Source organism: Onychomys torridus, chromosome 1, assembly GCF_903995425.1.
Source record: "Onychomys torridus chromosome 1, mOncTor1.1, whole genome shotgun sequence".
Taxonomy (NCBI): Eukaryota; Metazoa; Chordata; class Mammalia; order Rodentia; family Cricetidae; genus Onychomys; species Onychomys torridus.
This window is the reverse complement of record NC_050443.1, coordinates 1166251-1182358: the sequence shown is the minus strand read 5'-3', so window position 1 is coordinate 1182358 and position 16108 is coordinate 1166251. Positions and strand designations below refer to the sequence as shown.

The 16108-nt window shown below is 47.2% G+C and overlaps 1 protein-coding gene and 1 pseudogene across 3 annotated transcripts; both read right to left on the bottom strand.

The window, feature by feature from the left end:
• Window positions 1–1388: 1388 nt before the first annotated feature.
• LOC118590170 lies at window positions 1389–6590 on the bottom strand (annotated as a pseudogene).
• A 1621-nt stretch (window positions 6591–8211) lies between these two features.
• Window positions 8212–15918, bottom strand: LOC118582836 (leukocyte immunoglobulin-like receptor subfamily B member 3). Of its 3 annotated transcripts, none has more exons than XM_036185957.1 (14): window positions 15825–15918; window positions 15624–15659; window positions 15163–15447; window positions 14723–15028; window positions 13463–13747; window positions 13068–13373; window positions 12595–12891; window positions 12048–12350; window positions 11710–11748; window positions 10705–10821; window positions 10325–10400; window positions 10209–10246; window positions 9938–9990; window positions 8212–8984 (listed from the first exon to the last, which is right to left on the bottom strand). In XM_036185957.1, the coding sequence occupies exons 1-14, from the start codon at window positions 15856–15858 to the stop codon at window positions 8805–8807; spliced, it is 2355 nt and encodes a 784-aa protein (XP_036041850.1). In that variant the 5' UTR covers window positions 15859–15918; the 3' UTR covers window positions 8212–8804. The 3 variants fall into 3 exon arrangements, with proteins under 3 accessions (XP_036041850.1, XP_036041858.1, XP_036041866.1); XM_036185965.1 differs by having other exon boundaries at window positions 12048–12320; XM_036185973.1 differs by lacking the exons at window positions 13068–13373; window positions 13463–13747.
• Window positions 15919–16108: the final 190 nt, after the last annotated feature.

Here is a 16108-nt window from a genome sequence, read left to right as displayed (position 1 = left end):
AATACTGGTAAGTGGAAGGTGATGAGCAGAGGTTGTCACTGGAGACTGGTTTCTGCATAGTATCTTATATCTATGTGTGCCCTCCCCAGGATGCTCTTTTAGACTATCTCAAATCCTTCTAGGTTCCATAAGCAGGGACTGTCAGGAGCATTCGTAGAAAAATCCATATTGGCCTCCACCAGCATGAGGGTGAATATCCATCTGGCTGACCCTCTGCAGCATTTGTAACCTAATCCTAGCCAATAATTGTAAATGTATAATGTTGATATACCCTTTAGCTCAGAAGGATCTGGATCACCTCACCTTGGACCATTAGCTTCACAAGGACAATAGGTATAGAGATGAACTGAGGTATCCATAGCACCTGTAGGTAACCCTGAGAATGGAGGTCACAATACTCATGGAGAATATTAGAACTATATTCTATAAGCTAGAGGGAAGTTTCCTGAATGCTCTGCCATGGACCTGTGCCTCACCCTTGCAAATGTCAGTACTGCTGTGGAAGATCGCCTGCAGAATCACATTCTGGAAGATTTTTCTGTCAGGAGAACATGCAGACAAGGCCAACACAGAAGGAAACTTAAATGTGTGGGCCACACTTCTATGTTTTATATGAAGAATATCAGCAGTCTAGAAACAGGATTTTTCCAAGTCAACATCTCCATAAGCAGCTGTTTCAAGCCCATAATTAGCTACTGTCCATTAGGACCCCAAATTCTAATATGGTCTTTACATAGCCTTCTAGGGCCTGACTCCATGCAGCTGAGAAATGTGTTGTCATGACCTTAGGGGCAGGATGGGCAGGTGAGTGTCTGGGTTTCCCTCTGGAACCTGACTCCATGTAGCTGAGAAGTGTATTCTCATGACCTTAGTAGCAGGATGGGGAGGTGTGTGTTTTGGTTCCCTATTCTCCAGCTCACCCACCTTCCCCATCCTCCATGCTGAGCCTAAACATCTATCTCTGGATGCCACCTTCTGTAGCACAAACAAAACCCTGGGCCTCTGGGATCTCTGTTGGGATTTCTGTTTGCCTCCTGCATGCACAAGCTGAAATTACAGAGAAATGGGGACTTTTCTGGCCTAAGAGCTGCCAGGCAGCTTGAGGATGGAGCATACATCCTGCACTGAGGTGCCTGATACTCACCAGCCATTGGCATGGACAGTCATTTGGCAGGCTGGAGGCTGTAATGTGTCCCAGGAAAAACAAGGGGAGGTTGAGAGTTAGATGCTAACCCAGTATCTCCTCTGCTCACTGTCCTACCTCTGTCCTGTAACCTCCCCAAGATCCTCATGCTGTCTATCCCAAACTGGTATGGCAATATAGAAAGAAGTGGACATTACTTGAGGATTTTCTGCTGGGATTCACTCCATGGCAAAGGATTAGGGTGTCAAAAATGATTAGACAATGATGGGGCTAATCGCCTGAGATGTGTACTTTCAGAGGTTCACCACAACGATGGGCCATGATTGTAGTAACCATAACATATGAATGTCCCTCTATGGTCTGGTTTGACATCATCTATAGAGAACAAGGCTTGGTACTGCATAATACTGTGTATAACTTGAATTCAGAGACCTAAGGAACTTGTGATCATCCTTGGTGAGAATGAGCTTGCTTAAGAGTCATTTTCCCTCCTGAGGTCACCACATGGCTGGATGGGACTGACAGGCTGGGTTTATTGTAGTAGATTCCTAAGAGAGAGCGAGGCAGCCTGTTACATGGACTCACACAGACAGAATATTCTTCAGGGCTAGGGTTTGTCATGGCAATACTTCTGAGAGCAGAACCTGGGGCTGAGATCCTGACTGTCCCCTCACCTGTCACCACTATGTCCAGGATGTCACTTGTACTTGACCAGCCAGCTGAGCTGTAACAGTAACAGCGATATTGTCCTCCATGTTGCTGTGTCACAGAAGGGATGGAGAACTTGGCCTTTTTCTCAGGCTTCTCTGGGGACTGTGTGTCCAAGGTTTTTTGGCTTCCCCCTTTATTCAGAACACATATTTCTGCATCTGGGCTCCTCTGACACCAGTTGGTCATGGGACTTTCTGAGGTGACAGAGTCTGGCTCAGCCTTGATGGTGGGTTTGTGTAGGGTCCCTGCAAGGAAGTAGGAGAGAATTTGAGTCTGTCTGAAAGTGGCACAGAGAAAGTCACACTGGCAGATGGCACTTTTTCCTTTTGAATTTTCTCTCATACAACACACCCTGACAGCAGCTTCCCTGCTACTCCACTCTCCTGTATACACTGCTCCTCCCTTCCCTTCAGGAAGAAAAGGATTCCCAATGATATTAACTAAATAAGGCATAATTACATGTAATACGACTAGCCACACACCCTCATGTTAAAGCTGGTCAAGGAAACCCAATAGGAGGAAAAAGATCCCACATTCAGCAAAAGAGTTAGATATATCCCCACTCCGATTGTTATAGTCTAACAGAGACCACATGCTAGGCAGGAGGTGGTGGTGCATGACTTTAATTCCAGCACTCAGGAAAGAGATGCAGACTCTGTGAGTTCAAGGCCAGCCTGCTCTACAGAGTGACTTCCAGAACAGACAGGGCTACACAGAGAAACTCAAAAACAAAACAAAGCAAAACATCCAAGGTAAACAACCACAGCATGTGTGCAGAGGGTCTAGTGCAGACTCGTGTAGGCTCCATGGTTGCTGTTTCAGTCTCTGTGAGCCCTCATGATCCCTGCTTAGTTGATTGTGTGGTCCACGCTCACCTGATGTCCTGAGCGCTCTGACTTCTGCAACTGTTCCTTCCTCACTTCTGTGGGGTTCCTCTAGGTGTTGTGGATGGTATATGAGCTGATCAAGAGTAACAGAAGGCTCCATAAGGATTTGTCTCTTTCCTGGACCTCCTGGGCTTTGCAGTCACTTTCTGCCTTGCATTCTCTATCTTGTGTCCCACTCTCTCCCATTCTCTGTGTCAATGGGCTCAGGAGCCCTGGCAGCTCACATACAACACACACCAAGGCTTCCTTGAGCATATATATAACTTCAACATCATTCTAGGCAAAGGCTGGGGTTCCTCACCTGAGACCAGGAGGTCACTTGGTTCTGACCACAACTGTGGTATGTTCTTATTAAAGCTGTAGCATCTGAATGTCCAATTTGGCTGGAGGTCACAGGGCCCACAGAGAATAGGACCTGAAACTCTCTAGTAGAGTAGTTATACTGTGAGTCCAGCATCCAGAACAGCCTCTGAGGCCCTCCTTAGTCAGAATGAACCTGTCATATTGCTGCAGTGAGTCACACTAGAGGGAGACATTCCCTCCTTCTTCAGTCACCACAGGGCTGGGCCTCACTGACAGGCTGGGTTTACTATAGCCTCCTAGGAGAGAAGGAGGAATCAGTTAAATGTATCAGGCCTCAATATCCTCCAGACCTATGAGGTTGGGGGTCAACCATAAGAGCAGACTCACTTCTTGACAGTCAATCCTGAGGCTTGGGATCCTCTGTGTCCTCTTACCTGTCACCACCAGCTCCAGGAAGTCACTCAACTCTGACCATTCATTGTGGGTCTGATATTGTCCACAATATTGTCCTGCTTGGTGATCAGCTATTTTTGAGATTGAGAATTCCAGTCTTGTATTTAGGATTTTGTAGAAACTCTGTACACTTTTGTTTTTGGTATTCCTTTTTATAGAGTCTGTATGCTTTGGTTCCTGTGGTCCCCTCACACAAGAAGATCACCACAGTCTGCTTGTAGACCACAGAGTCTGGCTGTACCCTGAGGATAGGCTTAGGTAGTGCCACTGCAAGGTAAAGAACAGCTAGGATCCAGGTCAGCTACCCTCAGATTGCAGATGCAATCCCAGACCTCCAGCAATCCCCAGGGCAGCACAGTTCTCCATCCTCACTGCCCAGGCATGACTGCAGGAATGATGAGAAGTGAAGGTCAGGACATCTCAGACACTCACTCATCTGCCTGCACTGGGCTCCCAAGTAAAGTCCTGACTGGAATAGTCTGTGATGCTCTATTCTCTGTATTCTGTATTGCCTTGAACACATTCTGGATATTGAGTCCTCTGGGCCATGGTGCTATCGGAGACCTATCAGGGGGTCTTAGATTATCAAATGTTTTTCTGCAGTTAAAAATCCCAAAGACTGTATAATCCAGACTCTCTGTGTGATTTCCAACTTTATTTGGCTTATTTTTGTATTACTTTTACTTTCTCTTTAAAGACTTTATTTTCTTTGTTGTTTATTTATTTATTTATTTATTTTGAGTAAAACCAAAACTTATTCTAATCCATAGTCAACCTAGGGTTGCCCCTGTCATATAGCCTCCCTGGTTATATGGGTTGCAGTCTGATTGTTCTTTGCATTATATCTAGAATGCACTTATGAGTGAGTGGATACCATGTTTGTCCTTCTGGGTTTGGGTTACCTCACTCAGGATGATATTTTCTAGTTCCATCCATTTGCCTGCAAATTTCATGCTGTCATTGTTTTTCTCTGCTGAGAAGTATTCCATTGTGTATATGTACCACATTTTCTTAATCCATTCTTCAGTTGATGGGCATCTTGGTTGTTTCCAGGTTCTGGCTATTCTTGAAAGTGCTGCTATGGACATAGTTGAGCATGTATCTTTGTGGTATGGTTGAACATTCCTTGGGTATATGGCCAAGAGTGGTATGGCTGGATCTTGAGGTAGATCGATTTACAATTTTCTGAGAAACTGCCATACTGATTTCCACAGTAGTTGTAGAAGTTTGCATTCCCACCAACAGTGGAGTGTTCTTTTGGCTCCGCATCCTTTCCAACATTGACTGTCATTAGTGTTTTTGATCTTAGCCATTCTGACAGGTGTAAGGTAGTATCTCAGAGTCATTTTGATTTGCATTTCTCTGATGATTAAGGATGTGGAGCATTTCTTTAAATGTCTTTCAGGCATTTGTGATTCTTGTTTTGAGAATTCTCTGTTTAGGTCTTTAGCCCATTTTTAATTGGATTGTTCAGTATTTTGATGTCTAGTTTCTTGAGTTCTTCATATATTTTGGAGAGCAGTCCTCTGTCAGATCTGGGACATGAAAGAATCCTGTATAATAAAGCAACCTCTGGAGGCATCATGATCCCTGACCTCAAGCTCTACTATAGAGCTATAGTAATAAAAACAGCTTGGTACTAGTATAAAAACCAACATACAGACCAAGGGAATCAAATTGAAGACCCTGACGTTAATCTATGCACACATGAACACCTGATATATGAAAAAGAAGCCAACACTATACACTGGAAAAAAGAAAGTATCTTCAACAAATGGTGCTAGCAGAACTGGATGTCAACATGTATAAGACTACAAATAGATCCATATCTGTCACCATGCACTAAACTCAAGTCCAAGTGGATCAAAGACCTCAACATAAATCCAGTTACACCAAACTTAATGGAAGAGAAAGTAGGAAGTGCATTTGAACACATTGGCACCGGAGATCACTTCCTAAATATAACACAAGCAGCACAAACACTGAGAACAACAATTAATAAATGGGACCTCTTTAAACTGAAGCTTTTGTAGGGCAAAAGACTTTATTTTTTAAAACTATTTCTTTATATAACTGTCTATCCCTCTATTCCTCTATCTTCCTAGCCTACGTACATGTTTACACACATTGTAAACGATTTCGGGTTTCATTTCATCTGAATCTGTTTTTGTTTTTTTGTTTTGTTTTGTTTTCTGTTTGTTTGTTTGTTTTTTTTTTCAGGACAGGGAGTCTCTGTAGTTTTGGTGCCTGTTGTGGATCTCACTCTGTAAACCAGGCACCTCTGCCTGCTAAGTGCTGGGATTAAAGGCATGCGCCACCACTGCTGGGCCTGAATCTTTTTTATTGTGGACTATAATCCTTCTCTGACCAGGAGAGATTTTAAACTGCTGAACTGCTTGGCTAGGACCAACCTGACAGCCTCGACTGCTGAATCTGCCTGCCTACCTCAGCTTCCAAACACGGCAGAAGTATGCCTGTTGCCAACTCCAGGAAGCAGTGTGTCTACGTCTCTAAGAAGCAATCTGTTGCCCGAAACCTCTCTCTCTCTCTCTTTTTTTTTGTCTGTACTAGCAAAAGGTAAATCCATCATGTAGAGTGCTGCATAGCTTACAGAGACCACTGCGTACAGTAGCATGAAACTGCCTGCTGCACTGTGAACCCGGTACTGTAGCTCCCGTCTGCACGCCACAGCCTCTCTGCACCTTGGTGTCTCTATATCTCAACCTACATGAGACATGAAGTAGAAACCTGTTTTTGGCTCCATTATTGTGTGCTTAGAAGCCCTTTTTGTTTGTTTTGGTTTTTTTTTTTTTTTTTAGTTTTTCAAGACAGGGTTTCTCTCTGTAGCTTTGTGCCTTTCCTGGAATTCACTTTGCAGTCCAGGCTGGCCTCGAACTCACAGAGATCCACCTGCCTCTGTCTCCCGAGTGCTGGGATTAAAGGCGTGCGCTGCCACCGCCCGGTTTAGAAGGCCCTTTTAATCTCTTTTAGGCCTTATGGAGATTCGAGAGCCCAGCATAAGTACACCAAATGTAGTTGGAAATTTTTCTGTGTGCTGCTTGTCCCATGGTCAGATCAAATCTCTCACCCATGGTCCCACAGCCTTTTATAAAATAATCACTCAGAAGCTTATATTAATTATAACTGCTCAGCCATTATCTCAGGCTTATTACTGACTACCTCTTACACTTAAATTAACTCGTAATTCTTATTTATGTGTAGCCATGTGGCTTGGTACCTTTTCTCAGTTTGGCCTTGTCATCTTGCTTCCTCTGTGTCTGGCTGGTGACTCCTGACTCTGTCCTTTATCTTCCCAGAATTCTCCTTGTCTACTTATCCTGCCTATACTTTCTGACTGGCTACTGGCCAATCAGCACTTTATTTATCAAGTCGTCAGAGCAACACACATTCACAGCATTCAGAACGACACTCCACAGCACTCCAGTCTCCCCTCAAAATGCCCTTCCCCCAAGGTCTCACATGCCTCCCACTCTCAAATTGTTAATCTCCTCCTGTTTCCCTTCAGAAACAGAGGGCCTCCTCCCATGGGTATCAGCCAGCCATTGTATATCAAGTTGCAGTGAGACTAGGCACCTCCTCTTCTATTAATGGTAGATGAGGCAATCCAGTAGGAAGAATGGGTCCCAAAAGTGGGCACCAAAGTCAGGACAGCCCTGCTCTCAGTGTTAGGCGTCCATCAAGACCAAGACACACAACTGTAACACATATGCAGAGCTCACAGTCGGTCTCATGAAGGCTCCCTGGTTGTTGGCTCATTAATTAATTGTTTAAGGGGTCTCATCCAGGCTGATGTGAAAGAACTTTCTTCCTAGGTTTTCTTTGCGAAGTCTTGTTAATGAAAATTTTCTGGTCTGATAAACTATGTTGGGCTATATTTCCTCTTTCTCTAGTTTCAGAGTATCTTTATTTCAAACACACAAACATTTGGAAAAAAATCACCAGCTTCCAGAAAGTGAATTTCCAAAGGGGAACTTTTCTAGTGACAGTGTGTTCACTGTGTGGGAAGTCACTCAGATTTTTTTTTTTTTTTACTTATTGAGCAATGAAATAACTTACTGACATCAAAGGATCTGTCCATTCTATGTACAGCTCCGAATTTGATGGTATAAAATTGTTCATAGTGCTCTACTGTTACTACATTTTTAGTGAATGTAGGGAGGCTGGAAAGGTGGCCCTGTGATTAACAGCATGCACTGCTCTTCCTGAGGACCTGAGTTCAGTTCCCAGCACCCACAGCATGTAGCTCACAAACACCTGTAACTTCAGCTCCAATGTCCACTCTGGCCTCCATGGGCATCTGTATATAGACGGCATAAAAACACACAGACACATATGCATACACATAAATAAAACACAACAAAACTTTAAGAAAATAAAGTGAATATATCGTTGTATACACTGGAAACCAAGGCAGAAGGACAGCAGGTTTGAGACCAGCCTTGTTGGGTTTACAGGCCTACAATGCCATACCCAGCTTTCACTTATAATTGTTAGTTTATATTTTAAATTGTTTTATTTCTTGGGTGTGGGGGAACACCAAGGACTTAGGTGGAGGTCAGAGAACAAGTTGTGGGAGTCTGTTTTCTCCTTCCCCTCTTCCTGCTGATTGAACTTAGGATATCAGGCTTGGTGGCAAGTGCCTTCACTGGTCAAGCCATCTCACTGGCCCTGTTTTATTTAACTTTTCTTTGACACAAGGTTTCTCTATGTAGCCCTGGCTATCCTGAAAATTCCTATTAGACCAGCTGCTGCTGAGATTGAAGGCATGCACCACCATGCTTGGCCTGTTTATTTTAAAACAGTGTCACATGTGTTCTAGGCTGGCCTCTTACTCCTGTGCTGTGTAGGTGAAGATGACCTTAATCCTCCTGTCCACACCTTCAAAGCGCTGGGATTCCAGGTGTGTACCTCCACCCTGGCCTTTGGTGGTTAATGTCTGAAACACGTCTCAATCTGTAGCCCACGCTGGCATGAAATTCACTAGGTATGCCAAGAAAACCACAAAACAAAGGCAATTCTCCTGCCTCAGCCTCCCAGGGGTTGGGATTATGGATCTGTGCAACCAAGCCTGTAAGTTTCTCATTTCATGGCTTGGATGAGTGATGTCATTAGAACTAGTACTCAGTGTGAAACCATTCCCTTCTATTTAGTTTCTCATTTCACGTGATTATCGAGAAATCTGCTTCATTTCCAAAATGTATGATGTTAGTTAAAAAGCAGTCAGGTTCCCCAAAGTTCACAGAACCCCTTGGAGGTCTCTGTTCGGTCTCCTGGCAGGCAGAGGGTCATTGCTCCTTGTTTCTGGGAACAGAACCCTGTCGAGTGACGGCCAGAGCAGCATATACAGTGGGCTCCTCTGGGGCGTCCCCTGCCTGGGAGGGAGGAGGTGCAGCTCTCCCCTGTCTGAGTGACTTGGTGCACAGCTGGGCATAGGTCACATCTTGGGGCTCCTCGGATTCAGCAGCCTGGAGTGGGAGAGAGTGAGAGGAAGGTTATGCTTGACTTGGGGGATGCTGAAGTCCTGGGGAAGACAGGACCCGCCTGACTGTCCATCTCTCTGTCATCTTCTGTTTGTCCATCTTTGGTGTCCAGGACTTCTCCTGACATGACAGAAGATAGGGCAGCTCCTGTCCTCCTGAGCCTGGAGCCTTTCCCCTGGGCATATGACTCTCCCTGGGGGTCTTCCTCAGCTGGTCTCTGCAGCAGGGAAGTAGTGAGGGACAGACAGTGTCTCCCTGTTCCCCCGGGGAGCTCTGGCCAGTTTTTTACGTCATGGTCAGAGTGACCCCTTTAGATGACAGCATCCCTGATGGTTTCTTCTGGGGCTTCCTACAGTTCTGGCCTCTTATACTGACATTCTAACAGTCTTGGCTGTCCCACACAGTCCATCTTCCTGAAAACACATTTCTGGGGGCTGGAGAGATGGCTCTGTGATTAAGAGCAATTCCTACTACTGCAGAGGATCCAGGTTTGGTTCCCAGAACCCACACGGCAATCTGCATTAATCTGTAACTCTCATTCCAGGTATCTGACATTCTATTCTGGCCCCTCAGAGCACCATGCAGACATGTGATTCAGATACATACATGCTTGTAAAACATCCACACATTTCTGCCCAAGTCCCTTTGGTTCCTGCCTGAAGCTGCTAGTCCCATAAATGTTTCTGTGGGCTTTCCCATCTGGGCTGCCACCTCAGATGACATCCAGACAGATGCCAAGGAGCCAGAAAGCAGACAGGAGCAAGAGACACATGATCCTGGAAAAGCAGGAGAGAGTGAGGCAGGTTGAACTTGCAGAAGGGAAAAAAGGGTCAGCTGTGGTTGATTCTGAGTGCCAGGAGCGGCAAACAACAAAGGCACCCCCTGGACTAATCTGGGCCCTAAGTTCTTAGCACTGCAGATAAGGAGAGGGACCTCACCCAACTCTCCAGTTCCACACCATGCTCAGGCTGCATTTTCTCCACTGAAGCATCTGTCATAGAAGAACAAACAGAATGTCTCCTGACCAGAGTCTAGGGATGACTCTGACCCTTAGTTTTCTGTATTGCCCCAGGTGCGGACAGAGGATCAGGGAGTGTTGTGATATCCAGGGTCTATAGTGAGAAGTTCAGACCCAAATAGAGCCTCTCCACCACCCCTGAAATGCTGAGTCCTCACACATCTCCCTCCCCAGGACCCTCTTTCTCTCACAAAGATTTTCCTCCTGGTTGGCAGCAGCTGGGTTGGATCTGGAGAGACAAGAGGATGTCAGTTGGCAGTGAGTTGTGTCGGGCAGGTGAGGGTCTATGTCTCTGGTCATGAGTTACCTCTTCTGGGAGCCTCTGTCTCTGGTTACAGGCTCTGCAGCTCCTGCAGGAAGTTGCAATTCTGTAACTTTCTGGGCTGGAAGAGAGAGAAGAGTCTCAGCTCCCCCTCTCTCTCCAGGCATGTACAGGGAAGGAAAGAAGGAGGAAGGAAGGGACCTTTACACCATGGGTGAGTGAGCAAATGTCCCAGGACATGGTGAAGCTCACAGAACCCCTGACATTGCACAGGTTCTGAGATCACGATCTTTCTGATCTGAGATATGCAAGAGTTTATGAACTACCCAGGACCAGCCTGAGGCTTCCCTGGGGCTGGTGTCCTGATCCCCTGCTTGGCTCTTCACAGGGGAACCTGAGACCCAGGTCACCCACACCGTACTCACCATCCTTCCTGAATTTTCCCTGATGCCTTCGTCGGAGAAGGAGGAAGATGAGGATGAAGAGGAACAGGAGGAAGGCCACAGAGACTCCGACCAGAGCCTTCAGGTACCCTTCCAGTCCTGAGACACAAGTGATGTCATGAGTGGGGAATGTTGCTGCTTAACTGAGTACCTACTGTGTGACAGACGCATGCTGGGTCTTTGCACTTATCACCTCCCATCCTCACAATCATGCAACAAGTATTTGTCTCTTTTTTTTGTCCCCACAGTTCACCTGCCTTAGATCACATGACTGTAAGTGGCAGAGCTGGGAGTCAAACCCAGGGATTCTTACTTCCATCTCTTTACTCTTTGCCTGAGCTGAGCCTCATGATTTGGAAGGAAGGAGCCTGAATGCCCTGCCATGGCCCTGTGCCCCACCCACGCACAGGTGACTACCGCAGTGGGTCAGACACACTGCAGAGTCAGGTTCTGGGGGACTCCTCTGTCAGGAAAGGTCACAGTTAAGGCCAGCCCTAAAAGAAATTTGGACATGTGGACCAGGCTTCTTTCCTTTTTACTCAGAGAAACTTCACTCAATGTAGAAAGGGAAAGGCTGGTCTCAGTCGGCATCTCCAGAAGCAGCTGTATGGAGCCCATAACTAGCTATTGCCCATCTGGGTCCCCCCTCCAACAGAGTCCTTATTAGCCCTCTGGGGCCTGACTCCATGCAGTTGAGAGGTTTGTTCTTAGGTTCTTAGAGGCAGGATGGGGAGGCAAATGTCTGGGATCTCTGCTCTCCACCTCACCCACCTGCCCCTTCCTCCAGACTGAGCCAGAACATTCTGGATGCCACCTTTCTGCATCCAAACTTCTATGTCCTGGGAACCTGGGGTCTCTGTTGGGATCTCTGTTTGCCTCATTCAGTAACAAACTAAAGTGACAGAGAAATGAGGACTTCAGTGGGTAAGAGCTGTGAGACAGCCTGGGGATGGAGCACACTCCTGCACTGAGGTGTCTGATACTTACCGTACGTTGGCATGGACTTTGCGGGTGGTGGACTGGGGACTCCAATGGGTCATAGGAAACAAAAAAGAGGGAGGTAAGGGTTAGAAGCTAACCTAGGGACTTGTCTCTGCCCACTGTCCTGTAACCTCAGAAGATGTTCATGCTATCTACATGAATCTTAGATTGCAATAGAGGATGGAGCAGACATTACTTGAGGGACCTCTTATGTTGGCCTCCACTTCTCTGTCAGGGAAAGTGACTCTGAATGACCTTCCTATTGTTCCCTTAATCCCACCCAAGTCAAGAGCTCTCCTAGGGTTTGGACTGGAAGTCACCCTGAGAGTCCAGGGTCACCTCACCTGAGACAGTGAGCTCCACAGGGGCACTGGCTTGTGTCAGCAGATAGGGAGATGAGTCTTGAGATCCATAGCACCTGTAGGTGCCCGAGAGGTCAGAGGTCACAGCACTCATGGAGAATTCTGCCTGGAACTCCCAAGCTTCAGACTGTGATTTTAGTCGCTGGGGTTGGTGGTCTGCTCCCTCCTTGGACAGAAGGAAAGTGTCCACCTTGCTTATTGACTGACACAGCATGGTCACGTTGTCTCCAGAGTGTACTGTGGAGTTAGGCTTCACTGAGAGGGAAAGACTGAAGGAAAGCTGTCCTAAAGAGAATAAGGATGATGAGAGGCTGCCTTCAGTGTTCTGAGCTGACACCTCACCTGGGTCTGCCCTGAGCACCTGGGAATCTGTCTCTTTTCTCTGACTTAGCCCCTGTCCTGTTCTCCTGCCTCTGCATCTGTTTCTGAATAAGATTCCTGTTCCTCATCCCAGCCATCAGCTCCTTAACTCCCCCATGAGAGCCCAAGCAGACAATAGGTACCTGAGGGAATCTCTTTAGTTCCTCACCTGTGATCAGGATGTCCAGGGGGTCACTGGAGGCTGACCACTCGGAGGAGAGGTTGTTTGAACCATAGCATCTGTATTGGCCTCCAGTAGTTCTGCTCACAGGGCCCAGTGTGAAGTTGGCCAAGGAGAGGCCACTCTGGGTCCACTGGACACCATGCTGGGTGAAGTCAGCTTCCCCCACTTTGTACAGAGCAAATCTGTTATAGTTGATGTCAGAGCAACACTGCAGGATGAGGCTCTTCCCAGGGTCCAGGATATGGCCTTGGTGAGTCAGCAAGGAGGGCTTCTTGGACAGGCCTAGAGGGAAGGTGACAGGCTAGGGATTGAGGGGCTGGTTTTTACTAAACACTTATCCCCTCCCATCCTGCCCAACAGTGGGGCTCTGGTTCAGCTATCAGATTCTTCCTAAACAACTATTTACCCACAACAATCCAGTGGGACAACATGATTGTTCCATGATGGGGCTGACTCACCTGAGATGTGTATTTCTAAGGGATCACTAGGTACTGACCACAAGTGTGGAGTGTGGCTGTAATAACCATAACATCTGAATGTCCCTCTGTGGTCTGGTGTGACATGATCTAGAGAGAACAAGGCTTTCCACTGCCTAATACTATGTATGTACTGTGAGTTCATGGAGCTGAGGAACTTCTGATCTTCCTTGGTGAGAATGAGCTTGTCATATCCATTCTGTGAGACACACTGGAGAGTCATGTTCCTTCCTGAGGTCACAACAGGGCTGGGCAGGACTGACAGGCTGGGTTTATTGTAGTAGATTCCTACAAGAGAAGCAGGCAGACTGTTTCATGGACTCACACAGCCACAAGACCTCAAAGGCTAGACTGGGGGAAGGGAATACTCCTCTCACCTGTCACCACAAGTTCCAGGCTGTCACTGCGCTCTGACCAGCCAGCTGAGCTGTAACAGTAACAGCGAAACTGTCCCCCATGTTGCTGTGTCACAGAAGGGATGGAGAACTTGGCCTTGTTCCCAGGCTTCTCTGGGATCTGTGTGCCTAAGTGTTTTTGGCTTCCTTCTTTATGTAGAACATATATTTCTGCATCCACGATCCCCTGACACCAGATGGTCACGGGACTTCCTAAGTTGACCACAGAGCCTGGCTCAGCTTTGATGGTGGGTTTGTAGAGGGTGCCTAAAAGGAAGTAGGAGAGAAGAAGTTGGGTTTGTCTGACAGGGGCACTGAGAAAATCTCACTTGTGGGCGGCATTTTATTTTCTTTTTAATTTATTCTTCTGTCATAAGTACATCCTGACAGCAGCTTCCTTGCCTCCTCTCTCCCCCAGATCCACTGCTCCTCTGTTTTCCTTTAGAAGAGAAAAGTCTTCCCAGTGATATTAAACAAATGTGGCATAACAGCAGGCAATATGACTAGTCACACACCCTCATATTAAGGCTGTTCAAGTCAATTTAGTAGGAGGACAAATATCCCACATGCAGGCAAAGGAGTCTGAGATTTCCCCATTCCCATTGCTATGAGTCTAATAAAAACCCCAAGCTAGCCAGGCCGTGGTGGCACATGCTTTGTATCCCAGCACTCAGGAAACAGTTGCAGGGAGATCTCTGTGTGTTCCAGGCCAGTCTGGTCTACAAAGTGAGTTCCAGGACAGACAGAGCTACACAGTGAAACTCTAAAGAACAAAATAAAACAAACTAAACAAAATAGAACCCAGGGTAAACCACCACAGCATATGTGCAGAGGGCCTAGTGCAGACCCATGCAGGCTCCATGGCTGCAGCTTCAAGTCTGTGAGCCCTCATGATCTCTGCTTAGTAGATTCTCCTGGTGACCCCAACAATTCTGGCTCCTACAACTCTTCCCCCCTTTGTTCTGTGTGGTCCCCTGAGCTCTTGTGGATGGTCCATGAGGTGATCCAGAGTAACAGAGGCCCCATATGGATATATCTCTGTCCGGGACCTCCTGGGCTTTGCTGTCACTGTCTGCTTTGGATTCTGTATCTTGTGTCCCACTCTCTCTACCATGCTCTGTGTCAATGGGCTCAGGAGCCCTGGCTGCTCACACATATCACACACCACAACCACACACCAAGGCCTCTCTGAGCATCTGTATCATTTCAACATCATTCTAAACAAAGGCTGAGGTGTCTCACCTGAGAACAGGAGCTCCAGAGGGTCACTAGGTTCTGACCATACCAATGGGCTACTCCAGTAATTGCTATAGCATTGGAATGTCCACCTTTGGCTGGAGGTCACAGGGCCCACAGAGGAAAGGGCCTCGTACTGCTGAATAGAGTAGTTATACTTTGAATCCAGCATTTGGGAGATACTCCGTGTTCCTTTCCCAGTCAGAATGAACCTGTAGTATCGCTGCTTTGAGACACACTGGAGGGTTACATGCCCTTCCTCAGTCACCACAGGGCTGGGCTGGGCTGACAACATGGGTTTACTGTGTGCTCCTAGGAGAGAAGGAGAAATCAGTTAAAGCTATCAGACCTCATTACCTGCTTAGATCTAGGTGGGGATAGCCCTGTGAACAGACCCACTTCTTGACAGTCAAGGCTGAGGCTGAGGACCCTGTGCATACTCTCACCTGTCACCACCAGCTCCAGGGTGTCACTGAGCTCTGACCATCCAGTGTGAGTTTGATAGCAACACTGATAATGTCCTGCATGATTGGGGTCTACTTTTGAGATTGAGAATTTAGCCTTGTTCTTAGGATTCTGTGGAATCTCTGTGGTCCGTAGATACTCGTATCCTTCTTTATAGAGTATGTACTGTTTGGCTACTCTGGTCCCCTCACACAAGAAGGCCACTGTAGTCTGCTTGTGGACCACAGAGTCTGGCTGAACTGTGAGGATAGGTTTACGGAGGGCCCCTGCAAGGAAAAGAGCATCTAGGATTCAGGACAGCCAACAGATTGCACCTTCCAACCCCAACCCTACCGCCATCCCCAGAGGTAGCACACATGTGTTGTTCTCCATCCTCACTGCCCAGGCATGGCTGCAGGGATGATGAGAAGTGAAGGTCAGGGCATCTCAGACACTCACTCACCTGCTGGCACTGGGGTCCCCGGGCCCAGAGTCAGTCCTGGAAGAGAGTTCCCTGTGAGAGGTTTGTCCCTGAAGCTTGAGCAGGTCCTCCCCTCTGCAGACCCTCCTGAGGCCCTGGGGTTTCCTGATGGGGCAGAGCTGGGATGTGTAGGTGAAGGTCAAATCTAGACCACAGTATCCCCTCCCCATCTCCCCATCTCACCCAGACAGAGCAGGGCTGTGAAGGTGAAGGTCATGGCATCTCCTCCTGGAGGCTGCAACTGTGCTCATGTGCAGAGCCACAGAGACTGCCTGGAGGGACATGAGACACAGGGTGTGGCAGGATACATGACGTGGTTGGAATGTAACAGCCCCACAGGAAGAGGAAGTGTCCTCCTCTGGCACCAGGCTCTGACTTCCCCCAAGGCTGTTGCTACATCAAATAGTAGACCCTGCACTTAATTCTTTGATGGATGACATTTCCATATCCTGATAAGTTTCTGTCTC